A 19699-nucleotide genomic window follows, 5' to 3' on the forward strand; every position below is an offset into this window, starting at 1 on the left:
ACTACATACTATGACTTCACCCTGGTCGTTTTCTACATGGGGGATAAATATTATTGGAAAGATTCACCCAACTGTATCCAATGGCCATGAATTTATACTTGTTACTATAGATTATTTCACTAAATGGGTAGAAGCTGCCTCATACAAGGTTTTGAACTCAAAGAAAGTTTCTCAATTCATTCAGACAAATACCATTTGCAGATATGGCGTACCACATGAAATTATTTCTAACAATGGGCTGCATTTCAAGGGAGAAATAGAGAAGCAGCTACGACAGTTCAACATTCAGCACCACAAGTCTTCATTTTACCATCCTCGGACTAATGGAGCAGTTGAGGTTGCAAACAAGAATATAGGGTGAATTTTGAAGAAGAGCATGAAGAACTACAAGGACTGGAACTTGCAATTACCCTATGCACTCTGGGGGTATAGGACATCAATTCAATCTTCCACAAAAGCCACTCCTTATTCATTGGTGTATGGGATGGAAGTAGTCCTTCCCATTGAAATAGTTGTCTGTTCACTAAGGACAGTATTGGAAAGTGAAATTCCTAAAGTAGATTGGTCGCAAAGAAGATATGATCAATTATGCATGCTGGATAAGAAAAGACTCAAGGCCTTGTATCATACTCAGGCTTATCAAAGGAGGCTCAAGAAAGCTTTTAACAAGAAAGTAAGAACTAGAGACTTGAAATTGGGAGATTTAGTGTTGAAAGTGATTCAAGCCCCAATTCAGGATGCAAATGGGAAATTCAAGCAAAATTGGAAAGGCTTATACATTATCAAGCAGATATACTCTGGAGGAGAGCAGTAAAGATGATGGATTTAGATGCAAATCCTTTCACTGAGCCAACCAACATGGATCAATTGAAGAAGTACCACGTCTGAGGTGGTAGTCTCAAAATACCAATATGGAGTGGTTGTAAATTATGCTACTTCCATTCATAGGTTTTTTTTTTTTTTTAAAGAGGGGTAGGTTGAAAACCCAAAAGGGCGATCTATGCAAAAGGAGAGTAAAAAAAAAAGGTTTGAAAGAGCCTGCTAGGTTGAAAACCCGAAAGGGCGGCCTAGGAAAAAATTAAGGCAAATAAAAATGAATTACATAATGACCTAATCCTTCTACCGAGGAGGTACGTAGGCAACCATGCATTGGTTCAGTCACAACTTTCCCAAACCCACCATTAGTCCATTAAGCAAAAATAAAAAAATAAAAAAAAATAAAAATCCAAAATTCAACCATTCCATTAAACCATGTCATTACAAAAAATCCAAAAAAAAACCAAACCCTAAAAACCCAAACCTTGAATCAAACCAAAAAAATAATAATAATGAATAACCAAACTCCAAAAACTTGAACCTTAAACAGATTCCTAAACTTGCAAGTCCTAAATAATCCCTAAACATGAGAGTTTCACATTAACTTTTAAAATAAACATGTTCAAAGCCAAAAATAAGAAGGTCATTTGGTCTTCAGTCTTTTCTCTTTTAGTTGATCATTGATTTCTTCTATGATAGGTACCTTGTCATCTTTGTCTCTCCTTTTAAATTCATAGTTGTCATCATTGTGTCTTTCCTGGTTGTCTCTAAGAAACTATTTTCTCATAGCAACCATGTCAGCTTCCTTGTCAGCAATCTTGTCCACCAACCAGTTAGAGTATTCTGTAGTCATCCTGTGAAAGTGAACCTTGAAAAAAGACTGAGCCACTCGGTCAGCCATCTCCAAGCCCAACAACATGTTCTTTATAGAAGTAGGATTTGTGTCCACAAGAGTGAAAGGTTTTCTTCCTTTTCCACCGGGCATTCCTTGCTCATATTGGAATTGCCTCAAGAGTCTATCTGCCTTATAGAAAGTTGCCCTCCTTAATCCAACTATGAAGATGTGATCTGAACTTAAAGACCGTAGTAGAGGAGGTGGACACTTCCACCAATAGGAATTCCATTGAATCAAGGCACTAGACTTCTTGTTCAAAAATTTCACCCAGTCGCTCTTAGTTTGGCATTCAGTTTTGATGACGGTCCTTTTAAGAAAACTACTAGGACCATAATTACTAGCTATAGGCCTGACAATCATATCAAGTCATTCCATCAACCATATCTGCAAAGTCAAGGGACTCCCAAGAAAATTTTGAGACTCCCCGCCATGAAATACAGAGTCTAGTCCTAGAAGAGTTTCTGCCAAGATCAGAGAAACAAGATATCACCATCCTTAATTTGACTCACAACACTTATGGCTCGAGCATTCACAAAGTCAAGCCTTCTAGAGCAAAGCAAGAATTTTCCCACAAAGTAGAGAGCTAAGCCAAAATTCTTCTGCATGTTGTCAGCCACTCCGTAAATGCATTTATTGATCAATTTGGAAAGAACCATATGAATATTCACCATATGTCCTTCAACCATACTACTGGTAATGGAAGTGGGAAGACCTAGAGCATTAGACAAAGATTCCCTATGCTTGGGATCACAAGAAAATACTACGAATTTCTTGCTTGGATCATAGCCTAGAATAGCAGAAAATTTTTCAATTGTTGGGCAAAGCTCAGCAGTTTTAAACCGGAACACGAGATCTTTAGGATCCCAAAATTTCACAGTAGCATAAAGGAAGTCCCACTTGATTTTGACGTTCCTCAAAGCTTTTAATTCCCTCTAGTTTATAGGCTGTAAAATTGGTCTTGGCACTAAAATCAAAGCTGCGAATCCATCTGTTGATATCATGAATGGTTGAATGAGAAAAATTTTGATTGCTAGCCATGGATGACTTTTGCTTGTGATTATTGTGTTTTGCTAACCTTGATGCAGAGATTTGTTTGCAGATGCCGAAATAAGCTACTTCAGTTGTTAATCAAGTTTAAATAAGTTTCGAAGAATTTGTAGCTGAGTAGGGAAGTGTTTCATGGTCACAAACAAAGAAAGAATCTTTCAAAAAACTTGAAAACACAAAACACACGTCGAAAAAGCATGAGTCAACCCACCACGGCCTAAGCCCGATGGCATGATAAAGTGCCATTTGGCACTCAGCTCCACTAATGCTCATTTGCACTGTTTTGCGTTTTCAGGCACTTTTTAGGTCCATTTTTTACCCTATTAAACATTCGAAAAGATTTTTTCGGTTAAACTGGGGCATTCAGACATGCCTAACTCATTTGTTTTCAAAAAAAAAAAAAAATCATCACTTGCATTACTACTATCGAAAATAGGAGAAGAGAGAAAAATTGGTCAAAATTAAGATTTTTCAAAACCATGGATTCATGTCCCAAACTAGGGACTTTTGACCATGCCTCATTCATTTTCAAAAAAAAAAAAATTATCATCATCCTCTTTTCAAAAAAAATAAAATAAAGATTTCCAAAAGTCATGCATTCATTCCTAAACTAGGGGCAGTCGTCTCCGCCTCATCCAAGTAAGCACAAATTCCATCATAACTGATCAAGATAAGTTTAAGTTAGTATAACAAGATTTCATTAGGTGAACTCTAAACTTGTCTCATTTAAAGTTCCAAAAAATATCAAAAACAATTCAAAGGACAAAGAGCTAAAGGCTAAAATTAATACAAATTTGTCTAAGAAGCACTTCTTCTTGTTTTTACAGGAAAAGTTAAAAAAACAAATCAGTCATCATTGGGACTTCAGGTTCGCCTGCGCAAAGACCTCCTTGACCCACCTCTAAAGGAGCTGCCTTCAGTGTTTCCTTCTTGACTTACATAGAATCGAGATTCTTGCTGCCGGTTTTTAAGCTCAAGATTCTTGATCCTTTCCTCCAAGGATCTTATGGTGGCATCTGCCAATGCCATGCGACTCACCTGAAAAATCAACAAAGACAAGTGTTAGACCCATCATCAGGATAACGAAAGAAAATCTCATGCCCAACAAAATTTTCAATGACCAAAATTTCATGCCACCATGAAATCTTTCCATACCCATACCCACAAATTTTTTTCAATACCCACACCCACACAATTTTTCCATAGCCATACCTACAAAATTTTGCCATGTTCATGAAATGAAATTTACACATGCTAACAAAATTTCCTACACACATCATGAATTTATTCAACCAAGCCCACACAACAAGTTTTTCACAACTTCAATGCTCCCAAAATCCAAGCCAAAATTCATTCAATATCACATATTGCCAACATCGCCAAAATTCCGTGAGCCACCAACATTGTTCAAGATTGCACCATGTCAAAAAAAAAAAAAAACACACACACACACACAACAATTCAAAATGTCCCCAAAGCCAAGATTACAACATGGTCAATCCTACAATGCCCTATATTTCAACAAAAGCACACAACAACAAAATGACAATGTCTCAACATCAAACCCTCAATGAAGCATGAAAACAACAAATTTCCCAACGAAGAAAAAAAAAACTCACCTTGAAGTCCATGTGGGAATGTGGATCATGAGTCTTGGGGTCTTGTAGGAGCCTCTCTTCATTATTCTATTCAAGTGATGGATGGTACTTTTTCCCATGAGAAGTAAGGAAAGGGAGTCCTTTGGAAGAGAATGGCATTGTTGTGCAAAGAAAAGAGAAGTTTGGAAATGAGTTTCACAAAATGGGTATGTAGCAAAAATGGCCAAAAACATAAGGATCTGAAAAAATATTAAGGGGAATGAGTGAAAGGAAGTTGAGAAATTTATAAAAGTTTTTTTTTAGAGAAGAAATGGTGGAGTGAAGAAGAAAATTCAAGTGAAAGAAGAAGATGCATAGTAGCAATGGTGGAAGAAAGATGAAGGAAGAGTGAAAATCAAAAGAAAAAGAGAGAGAAGACAAAAGCAATGGGGGCCATGGGGGCAAAGAGAGAGAAGACAAAGGCAAAAGTAAATATGCTTACATGAGAAGCCTATATAAGCAGCCAAAATTGGGAATTAATCTTGTTTGCCAAATAATATAATTAGTAGGCACTGTTACAAAATTATATTTTTTACTAACATCTCGAGTCTCAAAGACTCAATTTTGGGCCTATAAATCGAGTCTTCAAGACTCGATTTTAGTGTTCTGATCACGCCTGATTTGGTGTATTTTCCATGTGGCATCCACTTGGAAATCGAGTCTCTAAGACTCGATTTATAAGCCAAAAAAAAATTTAAGAAATCCTAGAAACACAACAATCCCAGCACAACATTTTATATCATCCTCTCTCCTTTTCATTAAAATAATATTGCTCTTTCTTTCTTTTCCTCTTTCTTTCATCATATCTTTGTCACTCCTCTTTCTTTTTCTTTTTATGTTTACTGACTTCAATCTTCACCATTTCTATCTCCCATTTCTGCCACTCCGTCTTCTCCCTTTTTTTTTCTTTTTTTTTTTTTTGTGGGTCGACTTCGTGGTTCGTGGGTGGCTCAACTCGTGGGTCTCGCAATGGGTTTTGGTGGGTTTTTAATTAGAGTTGCGATGGTTTTTGGCGGGTGTTGATGGTTTCCAACGGATATGGTTGGGTTTACCGGCGGTGATTGTGAGAGGATTATGGGTTTGTGATTTTGGTGGGTTGTTTCCCTTTTTCCGATTGTTGGTGGTGATGAGGTTGTGGGTTTGGGTTTGTGATTTGGGTGTGATTTATATATGGCTCGTTATTCTTACTGGTGAGTTCTCTCCCCTATTTGATCTGGGTCTTTAGATTCTTTCTCTTCAAGCTAACTCGGATTCTTTCTCTCTTTGATTTGATTTGGGTTTTCAAGTTTAATTTTTAGTCAAAATAGAAAAACCCAGAAAAATTGTTTCATTGTTGAATAAATAGTGAATGTGTTTCATTGTGCTGAGATTATTGTGTTTCTGGGATTTCTTAAATTTTTTTTTTTTTTTTTGGTATTTCTGGGAATGGCTTGTACATGACTTAGACTTAAATTTTTTTTGACTTATAAATTGAGTCTTAGAGATTCAATTTTCAGGTGGACGCCACGTGGAAAATACCAAATCAGACGTGATCAGAACACTGAAACCGAGTCTTTGAGACTTGATTTATAGGCCAAAATCGAGTCTTTGAGACTCGAGATATTAGTAAAAGAATATACTTTTGAAATTGTGCCTACTAACTATATAGTTGGAAAAATTGACTTAATTCCCAATTTTGGCCCTATATAAGCACTTATCAAAATAGCCCCCCACCATCAATTTTATAGAGAATGCAGTCTCATTCTTTTTATAGAAAACATGTCTAATCCCAACTGTTCTTTTTTTTTTTTTTTTAATGAAGCCCAACCATTCATTTGTTTCTCACCAAAACAAGATGGTCTTACGTGTAGCAGAACATTATTTCATCAAAATGGGTTTTGCGGACCAGGCAACAGTCCTATATATTCTGGTTTCTGGCTGAGAAGAACAAGACTATCTGAAACGCTTACCATCAACTGGCCAGACAAGTCTTTGATTGGATTACCGCAGTTAATTTGTTACCGAAACAGCCGTTCTAACTGGGGTATAGTTGTACCATACTCCCAAAGTAACGGTTAGTGGGATTCCCTGGACTAAAGAATCCCAGGAAAAAGCTTCCATTTTAGAGACCAAGGTTGTGTCCTCACTAGTCACCATGACTGAGGGATTGGGATTGAGTAATGCTGTCAGCAGCATCGAGAACACATATGGAACTCAAAAAACACGAAAGCAAAGATGTCCATTGCTTTCTGTTTTGTTCTTAGCCAGCATGTTAAAGTTAGACCCTATAATATGCAAAGACTAGAACATAGAAGGTCATGCATTGACTCAAAAACACTTGGTTTGCATTGGCAACACTCAACGATTGGCATGTTCGAAAATTATAAATTTTGTTATGAACAAGAATTTGCCGTACATGATTATCAAAAAAGAAAAGAATTTGCTAGCTGTACATGTACGGTTATTCCCTTTTGCAGATGTCGGCATTTTTTGTAGTCTGTCATGGTCCCGAGTCTCCGACTATTTCACATTAGGAATTGAGGATATGATGGTCGTCGACAAAGGAACGGAAAGGTGAGCACTAATGATTTGAAATTAAGCAATAAATTCACTTTTAATCCTATAGGGTTTGTTTGCATTTCGTTCCTTGAGTTTTTGGACAATATTTTATTTTGGGGAAACTACGTTGTCAATCTCTTAAGTTTACCCTATGAATGTAATTAGTCTCTCAAGTTTCAAGTAAGTGGTATTAACCTCTTCAATTTTAAAGATAAGCACTATTAGTACTTTTATTAACTTCCGATAGTGTAAATGTCCATGTGGCTAACATTATAGTGATGTGGCAATTTTTTATTAATATATTATAAAACACACTTAACATGTCAAAAGCTCATGAACGTGACCCATTTCCTAACTAGTATTACCCAAATCAAGGATTGTCCTCCCGCTGCACAACCATTGATACCCCACCGCTCATTCTTCCCTCTACGGCCAACTCTCTCAGTTATTGCTCTTTTCCTCCCCGCTCCATTGTCCCCTTTCCGACCAACCCTCTCATCCTCCCCTCTCCGGCCACTAATACCCCCACTCAACCTCCCTCTCAATTGCTAGATCTGTCTAGATTTGCTCTCACTCTCTTTGATTTCTCATTCTCTTTTAATTTTTAGGAGATATATTGTCCAAAGGGCCAAGGGAAAGCTTCAAATAGTGCAAGTGCCAAACCCAGCTAGCAACAAGTCGATTTCAATATAAATGTCAAATTGTTGGGTTATCTGAAAGCCCACCGTGGTTTTGTAGATATGCTTATATCTTTTTCATTTCTATCATAATAAGTGAGAATGTTTGTTTAATCGTCTAGTCAAGTAGACAGTGTAAAATGCATTTGGACTCAATTTGAGAATGTAATTTGGGTTGTGGTTGTTTTCCTAATAATAGCAGCATCGATCGTGTGTTTGGCAAAGGGAAATACAGATAACAATATAAAACAATCTTTCACTTGCAGCGCAAAGAGAGGAAAAGAGCAATAGTTAAGAGGGTTGGCCGGAGAGGGAAGGATGAGCGGTGGGGTACTAGTGGCTGTGTGGAGGTAGGATGACCCTTGATTTGGCGTAGTACCAATTAGGAAATAGGTTATGTAACTGAGTTCATGTGTTTTTGACGTGTTAAGTGTGTTTTATAATATTTTAATAAAAAATTACTATATCACTTAAAAAGATGTCACATCGCTATTCTGTTAGCTACATGGATAGTTACACTAATGACAGTTAATAAAAAGACTAATAGTGCTTATCTTCGAAAGTTGAAGGACTAATAGCACTCACTTAAAACTTGAGGGATTAATTGCGCTCATAGGGTAAACTTAAGGAACCAACAGTATAGTTTCGCCTTTCATTTTAGTCTATATACTGCATAGTTATTAAACCTGGATATTGACTCCATTTATAAGCCTAGTTACTAGGTTATCGATTCAAAGAATAATTTATCAGTCGAATCGCAAAGTCAAATTAAAATTTTCAAAAAATAAAATATACATGAATAAGTTTGAGAAATCATAATATAAATATGTAAATTAAAAAAATAGGTATATAACTAAATTAAACTAACCATTTAAATTCAAAATCAAGTTTTCACAATAACAGAGTAATCTTTTAATAGGATGTGAGTCTTGGGAAGGAAAACAGACAAACAAATGCATTTTTTATTATAATTTTTTTTATGTTTTCTCATATTTAAAGTATCATATTATAACATATAAACTATAAAGAAGTCAATAAAATGGGCCTACAAATATAATTTTACAAATTTCACAAATCCAACTGGGTGATAAAACTCATCTAGTTTCACAAACCCGTCGGATTTGACAGGGTCTTATGTAGAAATGGTCAATTTAAACACCCAACTAGCCCGGTTTGAGTTTAATGACAATGATATACTATGATCTTACTTATGGAATTTAATGACTTGGCTAACAAAAAGCTAATATGACACACTTAAAGGATGACATAGTTGCTCTTCAATTCTGCAAAAACACATTCAATGTTATTGCAAAATCTAATTTTGCTAAACTTGTTTATTTCCTGAAGTCGATAGAATTTGATCTTTAGAATTTGCTTGAATTCTTGAGGATATTAAGCTTATTTGTAAGATTTTTTTTAATATATCATTTGTTAGTATTTATTTACAATGTAATTATGTTGCTCTAGCTTTTGCTAGTACTACCAAAAAAAAAAAAATGAGGTAGTCATTATTTAGTTATAAGAATGCTCATCTTTTCTCTCTTCCAATGTATAACATCATTCTAAATAAATCAAATTTACAATTTTTTCTATTCCAAAAAAAAAAAGGGATGATAGCTAACAAAAAAAAAAAAAGTTTAATGTTAGATTAAAAAACCACATCAATATCTTAATGATAAAAAATAAAAATAGAAAAAATTATTCATTCCTCGATTAGAAAGAAATAAAGAAAAAGAATAAAATGAATTCGAAAGAAGAAAAATACTTAATTTCTAATTTCTTGCATTTCACTCTCTTTGCAACCAAACACAATACGCTTTGCCATGAAGATTAGGGGTGTGTAGCCAACCTACCAACCTGTCAAAATTGATCTGACCTAACTTAACCTACCGGGTTGGGTCAGTTTTTAGGGGGGTGGGTTGGGTTTGGGTCATAACAATCACAGCTCGCCTAACTCGACCCAACCAGCTTATATATTTAAAACTATATTATATAATTAATAATTTTTTATTTAATTTTTCCCCCTATTCGGCTCTTCTTATATAAAACGCAATTAGTTTGCAAACTCTAAAAATCTTATTTCTCTCTTTGCCACCTCCTACTCCCACTCTCTCACTCCACTTTTATTTATCTATAACTGAGTGGGAATACTAGTTCATGTATATTTTGTTTATCAACTCAGTTTGATATATTTTGTTTATAACTGAGTTAGAATACTATTTCATGTATATTTTGTTTATCAACTCATATAACAAGTGAAATATATATTTTTTGCTCAATTTAATAACAATAATAATAATAATAAATTGTCTAACACATAGGTTTAACCTAACCCAACCCGATCCATGTGGGTTGGGTTGGATTTTGTTTAACCTATCATGGTGGGTTAGGTCGAAAAATTCCTTCAACTTGACCCAACCCAACTTCCTAATGAAGATAGTTGTGGTGATCTTTTAGCAAAAGTAGAAATTTAAAATACAAAGACTTTGTTATGTATTATAATACTCCAATTTTTGTTGTTGGGGAGTTTCTCACCCCGGACTATTTTGTACCTAATTTATGCTTATTTATAATAATTACATTCCTAGAAGAAAGAAAATAAATAAATAATTCCTCCCTCTGTGCACAATCGCCTGATCATTCACCGCAAGGAACAAACTACAAAATTACAAATGGACAAGATCGTGTATGAGGGACGATGTTGGGGTTTATGCCCTAAAATCCAATTTATTGGCATGTTATAAATAATTAAATTATTTAATTATATGAGACTATTTATAAATGAACTAATAGGACATTATCTTAGTCCATAAGATGCATTGTATTTGATTCATGTGATTTAGTCACAGAAGATGTAAATCACAAGTTCCTTGTAAACTCAAAATGTAGTTCGTAGTCGGTGATGAAATTGGGCATTTCATCTGCGAAGACTATAACATATCAACTAAGATGATTTGTCTTGATCATGGAAATAGAGATTTCTAGTTGGTATGTTGATATGTTTTAAGAGTTAAGACATATTGAACTGGACTGCTGTAAGATTTATTATTCTCTTAACGACTGTCAAATGAATAATAAATCTCACGACTTCTATTTACATCAACTCTAAATCCTGAGAGAATAATGGATCTGATCATGAGATGTAGGTCGTTTTGATATATCAGGAGTGAGATCTATTAGTTAAGGTCAAAACCTCATTATGTTGGACAGCCACATTTAGTGTTGATGGAACATGTATTCACAAGATGAAATTTATAGTCTCTTAATGGAGATACAAAATATTCCCTTAAGATAAGTTTAATGGATTTGGTTATTCAGAGTTGGGCCCAACCACTTTAGTAAGGAGTTACTAAAGTATATATATTTATGGAATTGGATTTCATAAATATATAATGAATAACTTAAAGGATTAAATCGAGTACTCAAGGATTAAGATATAATAATCTTCAAAGTGGCAGTCTATATTCATGACTTTGTATTACTACGAATATTTTATGAAGGGGTTGCATGTATAATAAAGTCTTGAGATATAATTTATAGATAAAGCCTAGAGTGCAACTATATTTATATAGTAGTATTAAATATAGTTAATGGTAACTTTAGACTTGTCAAGAGTTGACAGAAAAGCCCAAATCCCATTGGAGCTAGTGTCTAATTGGTCCATTTTGGTCCCACTCCAAGCCACACACAAGAGCCCAATTGGAATGGCCCAAAAAGGTAGCCCAATTAGATAATCAATTATATATAAGGAGAGAAACATACAAAATTTCTGTGTAGGCTTTTCATGAGACCTTTTCATAAGTGTTTTTTATACAAGGAATGAAATGGTTTTGTATGTGAGTGTTGGACACTCTCTTATTCTTTCTTTGATGAAAATTGATTGAGTGACCACACATATTGGGCATTAAGTGGAATTGGAGTGAAGATTAAAAGTCTTCCCAAGTGCTTCTGATCTTCGGTTTTGAATTTCACCGCTTCAAGGTACACTTTTTTGTTCTCTAATTCTAAAACTTACATAGTACATGTTATCAATTGCGAATGAAGTAGATCCGTTAATTTTTCTGCTATGCATGTTTTGTATAAGATACAAACAAGTTTTTTCCTGTATTTTCCAACAGACGATTCTCCATTAAAAATTTGAAAAGGCTGCTGTGAGGAGAGAATCTCCCATTTCTTAGGTCATCTCTTTGGTTGTGGCTGCTGGAGTTTAATATTTAGCTATTCACAGTAGAAACCATTCAAGAAAAGTACGAAGATGGAAAATAGAGAAGAAGAAAAATAAAGAGGATAGAAGAGATTTTAGCTTCTCTCATTTGTGTTTGGTTGGGAGATAAAAAAGTAGAGAGATGAAAAATGTAGTTTTTATAAATTTACTCACATGTCTTTATTAGATAAAGAAAGAAATAAACTATATTTTCATTAAAAAATTATGTACGGAATTATGGATGGACATATATATATATATATAAAAGAGCATTCACATTCCAAAATTCTATCCCATCCTATTTTTTCATCTCAAAAAACTAATTTATCAATTATACCATACAATACTCTCTGCATCCTAACTTTTATTTTACAATACAACATATTAAAATAATATATCCCAAAATCCAAAAACCCGGTGAGAGAGAGAGGGGAATTGATAAAGTAAGTGAATAAAATATTAGTTTTTTTTTTTTTTTTTAAGAATTGAGCTACAGTGCAATTCTACTTTTAGAATTGCACTGTAGCACTATTGCAAATTTTTTTGCAATAGTTGGTTTTTACAAGTCCGGATGTGTGGGGGCTTTGGGCTTTTATGCTAAATTTTCCCTAGATATGATATATGTCATTCCCAATGTGAATGCTCTAAATCACCCAAAGTAGATGAAGTAAAAAGAAACCACTAAAAAAAATTGAGGGAACTAGGAAAAAAAAGGGATGAAAAAAAAAAGGGTAAGAAGAAGAAGTGAAAAACGTTGCAAGGATATGTTTGTCCAAATAACTGGTCCAGTTTTCCTTTCAATTTTTTCTTCATTTTGGAGAAAAAACTTTTTGTGAGCCCCAAGAGAAAATACATGGGCTCCACCATATTTTTTTTCTCTCCTCCTCCCAACCAAATACCATCTAAAAAAGTATTTCCCTCCTCATTTTCTCTCTCCTTTTTTTTTCCATCTTTCCTAAAATCCACTTTACTAAACACACCCTAAATCAAAAGGAAAGATTTAGATATAGTATTTAGGTACTGTTCTTTAAATTTTTCTCTTAGAATTCTGACATATAGCTTATTTCTTGTGTGATGGAAGTGTATTATTTAGTCAAGTAGACACAACTAAATTTTAAAAAGAAATATAAAGAACATCATTTAAAGTATTGTACGTTAGTTTTGTCCTAAATTAAATCACTCAATACCAAGATATCTCACCTTCATCAGAAGATTCAAAACCATAGATATATCAATAACAAATCCCTTACAAACCCGCAGCTTAAATTTTGCAAAAGTAAAGTGGATATTCAAACCCTACTAGAACAATAGATATATAGGACTGGTCACTGTCAATTCATGAATGCGTTTACAACGGAGCCATGGTGATTTTCGTGCTTGAACCCTTTCCCCATTTCATAAAATGAAAGGAGCTTCTCACTCAAAACCACCGCACGCTCCAAAGCATAACTCCTTTCTGCCTGTAGAATATATCCACACTGGACCAGGTAAAATTTGTATTCCAATTAATTATACGGTAGGCCTAAAAAAAATTATACTGTTATAAATAGATGTACAAGATCTAAATTATACTGTAGACCAAGATGTGATACTAACAGTATATCCTCAAGAAGTTTCTACCAGTAACAGAGTATCCTCAAGAGTTTCTGCCCTAGCTGCCTAATGCTACCATAACGTTCTTAAAATCTTGACTATCGAAGTATTCATTGATAAATGAGTGACTTAGAGGTTGTTTGGTTTAAGTGTTTTCATCACCCAATACTCAGTTTTCATCACTCAATATCCAAATTTTGTGGGCCCTACAACAAGTTGCTTTGTTTGGATGAGTTTTGAGTCACGGTTTTCATCACTCAATTATCTGATTTTTGAGTGATGAGTTATGGAAACTGAAAACACATTTTAGGTGTTTTTAGTTTCCAAAATTCAGTTTCTAATGGTATTTTCGTAATTAAACTTACAACTTTTAACCTTTTAGCCGCAATGTTGGACTGTTTTGGTTTTTTTATTATTATTTTTTTTTTTGAAACAACGTTGTTGGCGGCAAAGTTTGATTTTTTTTTTTTTTGAAACAAAGTAACTGAGCGATGAGTGCCAATGTTGGGTGTTTAGGGAAATTGGGATATTTTAAGTGATGAGTGATGAGTGACGAGTGATGAAAATTGAGTGACGAAAACTGAGTGATGAAAATTCTCTAACCAAACAAGGCCTTAGATTTCACTATGTCATCAATTACTTAATTCATATATATAGTAAAAAAAAGTCCTTGATTGATGTATATATAGTTAAAAATTTTGTAACTCAAATCCATTTGCCTAGTTTCCTAAACAAGAAGTATCAAGGTTTGAATCCCCTTTTCCCACTCCTTCACAACTGAATTATTAAAAAACAAATATATATTTATCAAAACATTTATGATAAGTTATTTAAATAATGAGGATTTGATAAAATTTAGGAGAAATTACACTCTACCAACTTAAACTATACCTCCAATTACACTTTATATCCTAAATAATGATCATTGTTATATTTTGTACCTCGATGCCAAGTTTGTTGTTAACTTGGACAAAAATTCAAAACTTAGGGTGCAAAGTGTAATCGGGAGTATAATTTAAGATGATAAAGTATAATTTCTAATTTGTTTTTAAAAGATTGTGAAGAGGAGCAATTCGGATATTTTCACTTGGTGCATACTTATTCATCCAAGTAAATAGTAAACTTGACATCGGGTGCAAAGTGTAAGAAATGTCATAATTTAGAGTATAAAATATTATTAAGGGTGTAGTTCAAGATAATAAAATGCAATTTTTCAAATTTAAACCATTTACATATCAATAAATAAATTAACGCTCAGTTTGTTTCAACATAAAATATTTGCAAAAGTAAAATATTTTACATGCAAAATATTTTACTGAAAATATTTTCATTTTACTGTGTTTGGTTTGCATTTTTGAAAAGGTAATAAAGGTATGTTTTAGCGCAATGAAATTTTTTTAACAATCTCACAACCACCACCTAATCCAGCAAAAACCAACCCACCACCATCCACCAACCCCCAGACCACCACTGCACAAACCCACCCACCACCACTCAACACTCAACTGACCATTCAAATCCACAAAATTGGAGGAAAAAAAAAAAAGCCAAAGCCAACCAATCACCCACCATAACCCACAAACCCAGCCCTTACCATGGCCTACAAACCATTCCAGTCACCCAAAAACTCAATCATCACCATGACACAAACCATCCCAACCACCCACCACAACCTATAACCCAATCAAAAAGCCCAAATCAATAAACCCATGCAGTGGCAAAAAACCCAGATTTGAGAACCAGTGGGTGAGTTGATGACAGTGGAGGTAGAATCGGTGGGTGTATGGTTAGACCAAGAATCGGTGGGTGTATGGTTAGACCAAGAACCGGTGGGTGTATGGTCAGATCTAAGAACCGGTGGGGTGTATGGTCAGATCAAAAAAAGAATCAGTGGATTTGAGTGGTCGAACCAAGAATCGGTGAGTGGAGGTGTGGAGCTGATGATGGCAGAGGTGGAGCTGGAGTGAAAGTCACCGGAGATGGGTGGCGCCGTGAATCTGAGAGTGGCTTGGTGGCTCTGGTATATGTGGATGGAGAAGTTGAGAGTGAGAAGGGGGAAAGTCATGGGAGGTATCTGAGGGAGAGCGAGCATGAGAGTGACTGAGGTATTTGAGGGAGAGAGTGTGTGTGTGAGAGGGACTGGGGTTTGAGGGAGTAAAAGTATCGGGGTGAGAAGGGAGAGAGCAAATGTAAAATATTTTACCAAATTTTTAAGCGTAAAATATTTTACATAAATTTGCCTAACTGATTTGGTTGACTGAAAATATTTTACTTTTGACTAAATATTTTACTGCAAAACAAACACAGTAAAACGAGAAAATATTTTTCTGAAAATATTTTACACCAAAACAAACGGAGCGTAAATCAATTCTACGATAAGTTTATCCTAAAATTTCCAAATAGGTGGATTTATAGTTCTTTTGACACCTGTTATGTACATATTATCCGTTTATTTTAAAGACAACAAAACCAACTAACAAATAACATAATATTTCATCAAAAAAAAAAAACAAATAACATAATACATACCTGGAGGTGTAAATTATGAAAAACCCTTCCTCCAAAGCACTCAAAGGAAGAAACATTTAATACTAGAAACCCATCCTTCTCCAAATTAAGCAAGATATTTGCTAATGGACTTTTATGAACCTTATATGTAGATATCTGAATCATAACTTCTCTTTCATTAAGCCAGTTTGCAGAAACAACAGATAAAGAGCTCCGACCTACAATTTGTCTATGATTTTCTTGATGAATTTGTTCACCTTGCCTAGAAATCCTCGATATAAGCTCTTCCTTCTTTTGCATTAGTACCTCCACTTCTTGTTCTAGTTTTGGTATGTATTTAAGCATGCGCGAAATTGTAGTCGGAACACTTAATTTTTCCTATAACAAAAACGCCACTGTTGTGAACAACACAATTGAAATGGATTCTAAAGGTAAGGATAGTGATGGAAAATGCATCATAAATGTCGATGAGGGACTAATAGCATGTTCTTCTAACTTCTATTTAAATTTTTTGTAGGTTCCAATTAGTTTAACTGGTAAAGTTTCTAATAGTTGAATAAAAGATCTGAGATTCAATTCTTGCCTATACCAAAAACCGTTTGGTGTCTTGGTTTGATAATCAAGAGCAATTATTAGGAGAGAATGTCATATGTTAAAAATCTTTCAAAAAAAAATATTTAAATTTCTTAAGCCAACCAAACATCAATTTCAGTTTATGGTTACCTGTGAGAACATGAAAGACCATATATACTATTGCTTTGAAAAGTATGCATAAGGATTCAAATGATAGCTCAGTGATAAATACTATTTATGGTGTTTTATGCATATATGTGGTTCAAAGCCTATCTCTCAATTACACTGTAGATCTATATGATGATTTTCAATTAGTCCAACTTGTAAATTCTTTTGTTGTCAAATAAAGTTCTTAGGTTTAAAGTTGGCCTATATGAAATCATATATATATATATATATATATATATATATATATATATATATATATATATATATTAATAGCCAAAACTTAGAGAACATTCTCTAATCCAATTAGATTTTAATTGGATTCTCAATTTTATGCCACATGTCTTATTTAATTTTTAATTTAGTGCCAAGTGAATTATTGACTTTAAAAATTGAAGAGTCCAAATCCAACTAGATTCTAAATTGGATTTTAATTAGAATCCAATTTTTCGCCACTTGTCCATCTTAGTTTTTAATTTTTGTGATAAGAGAATTATTGAGTGCAAAAACCAAAGAGTCTAAAACCTATGCGCACACACACACACACACTCATAAATAAAACATCACAGATTTTAGATATGTTTGGTATAAAAAAAGTTATAAGTTAATATCATGTATAATTTGAACCTTTTCTATAAAAATAATAAATAATTGTGATTATTTTTAATTGTACCCGTGCATGTGCACAGGGCTACACATTAGTTTTTATAAAGTAAACAAGCATGTTCCACCTTTTCATGAGAGAAAATGGGCCATATTGGTAGGGGCGGCGCTACCTTTAGTCCAGGGGTTCAATTAACCCCCTAAGCTAGCCAAAATATTTTTTATATATAATATATATATATTTTTTTTTTGATCTCCTAAAATAAAATTTTGAACACTCTGACCCTAATTTTTTTAACTTCAACTGATATAAGCTTGAATATGATTCTCTTAACAATCTATTCTTGCAAATAAAGTTATAATAAATTTGAATAATGCTATATCCACAACATTTCACAACACTTTCACAAGAAATTTTAAGTGGTAAGTTGTTATTGATTATTACTGTTGAGCAAAAAGGTAATTTCTTAGTGGTGGTTTCAAATTAGAATCAATAACAACTTACCACCTAGGATCTATTTTGAAAATGTTGTCGTCATAGCACGTCTCAATTAATTTATACTTTTATCCGCACATGTGAGTGGAGTGGTTAAGTTTGAATGTGTTTTTAATTTGTTATTTCTTGAGTGGGGATTGAGGGCGTGGGTCATTCAGCCAGTGGATAGCAAATGTTAACACTAAAAGACAATTACCACCTATGATTTATTATCAAAATTTATCAACATAGCATGTCTCAATTAATTTATACTTTTATCTGCACATGTGAGTGGAGTGGTTAAGTTTGAATGTGTTTTTAATTTGTTATTTCTCGGGTGAGGATTGAGGGTATGAGTCATTCAGTTGGTGGATAGCAAATGTTAACACTAAAAGACAATTAAACAATTAGAAAGATGGTGATTCCTAAATAAAATTTGACCAGGGCCATGGGACAAGGGAGTATTGAGTAAAGACAAAAGCAAATGTTAACAAAACTAAAATTTTCTTATTACAATTACAAACACTAACATTTATAAAAGTAAAGTTGAATTGTTAAATAAAATGATTGTAAAAGAATATAGACATAAACTAATAAATAAAAGTATTTTAAGCAGTAATAATTAAAATTCTTTAAACTACAATAATTAATATGTTTATTTTCAAGATTTAATCTTAGCTACAATAATTAGTAGATTCATTATATTAAGAAACAATATCTCATGATCTTATAATTTATCTTTTATTTTCTTGCTAGTATTGTGAACAAATTTGTAATTAGGAAACTATATAGATGGCAAGATTTATCTCCTACCCCGAGATATATCTTATTACTACCTTTCTAAAAAAAATCGTAATGCCGCCACTGGCTCACTGCATACTGGCAAAGATTGAGGGTGAAAAAGTTACTTACCTAGCTAGCTAATAATCGGATAGGAGCCGTATCACATTAAATGATTTCCCGGGAAAATGATAGCGGGGCAGAATTAGAGCCACTTCTAGTGGCTGCTACTAAGTGCCATAGGAAGATCAATAGAAACTTAGAAACTTAAAAAGAAAGAAAGTGAATGAATTGTATACAGTACCGCTTGATCAGCCGAGGGAAGTAGTGAACGAAGAGTGGAGTACAAAGCATTCATCTTCTTGCGACGATCACGCTCGCTAGCGTTGTGGAAAATCCTTTTAGCCATCCTGGGGTCACCACCAATTGGCATAGATGACGTGCAAAGATTGAGCTCGACTTTTGGCGGATATGGAGACTGATCATCATGGGCTAGTGAATCTGAAGCTTCAGTCTCTCTATGGACGCGGTTGTTATCTGTATGGCTCATGGGATTCTCTAAGAAAGGTGTAAAGGAAGCTGATTAGTATTAGTCTGACGCAGTTGGGGACTGGTGATCTTCTAAGAACTTGGGATGATCATGAAATGTATATATACATTACAAACTACATATACATATCTATACTTTTTCTAAAAATGAAAAATGTGAAATCGTAAGAGCAAGTCACTCTTCACTTTAACGAATTAAACCCCGTGTTAGGTAGTCCCGCAGTATGAACGAGGTGCGTAACTACTATACTCCATATATACCTAAAAAACTCAGCATGACAGCATGTTGTATACTCGTTTTGAGATAACCGATTGCTAAGGGAATCCTAAATTACAAAGTTTATCATTGGTCCAGTAGGAAAAGGACATTTTTAGCAATTGTCACTTTCGGTGTCTGTACTGTACTAGGTTCACGCATGTGGGCCTCACTTTGCCATGTTTAAAAAAGGCAAAGACTTTGGGTTCGAAAACTTAAAAAAACAAAAAAACAACAAACAAAGAGTTTGAGACCTTGCTACGTAACTATATTTTAAAATACATTAATAGCATTAATTTTCAATATCATTTACTATACTAAATCATAAAAATTATGTGTCACGTGACACCTTTTTTTTTTTATCTAAAAGAAAACAGTATCAC

General features: G+C 34.0%; 1 protein-coding gene and 1 pseudogene across 1 annotated transcript; one reads left to right on the plus strand and one right to left on the minus strand.

The window, feature by feature from the left end:
• The first annotated feature begins 376 nt into the window (after positions 1-376).
• On the plus strand, positions 377-814 carry LOC142639510 (uncharacterized). Its single transcript, XM_075813673.1, has one exon. The coding sequence runs from the start codon at positions 377-379 to the stop codon at positions 812-814; it is 438 nt and encodes a 145-aa protein (XP_075669788.1).
• Positions 815-13145: 12331 nt separating this feature from the next.
• Positions 13146-19153, minus strand: LOC142639241 (transcription factor ORG2-like; annotated as a pseudogene).
• Between the last annotated feature and the right edge of the window lie 546 nt (positions 19154-19699).

Source organism: Castanea sativa, chromosome 6 (assembly GCF_040712315.1).
Source record: "Castanea sativa cultivar Marrone di Chiusa Pesio chromosome 6, ASM4071231v1".
In the NCBI taxonomy this organism is placed as follows: Eukaryota; Viridiplantae; Streptophyta; class Magnoliopsida; order Fagales; family Fagaceae; genus Castanea; species Castanea sativa.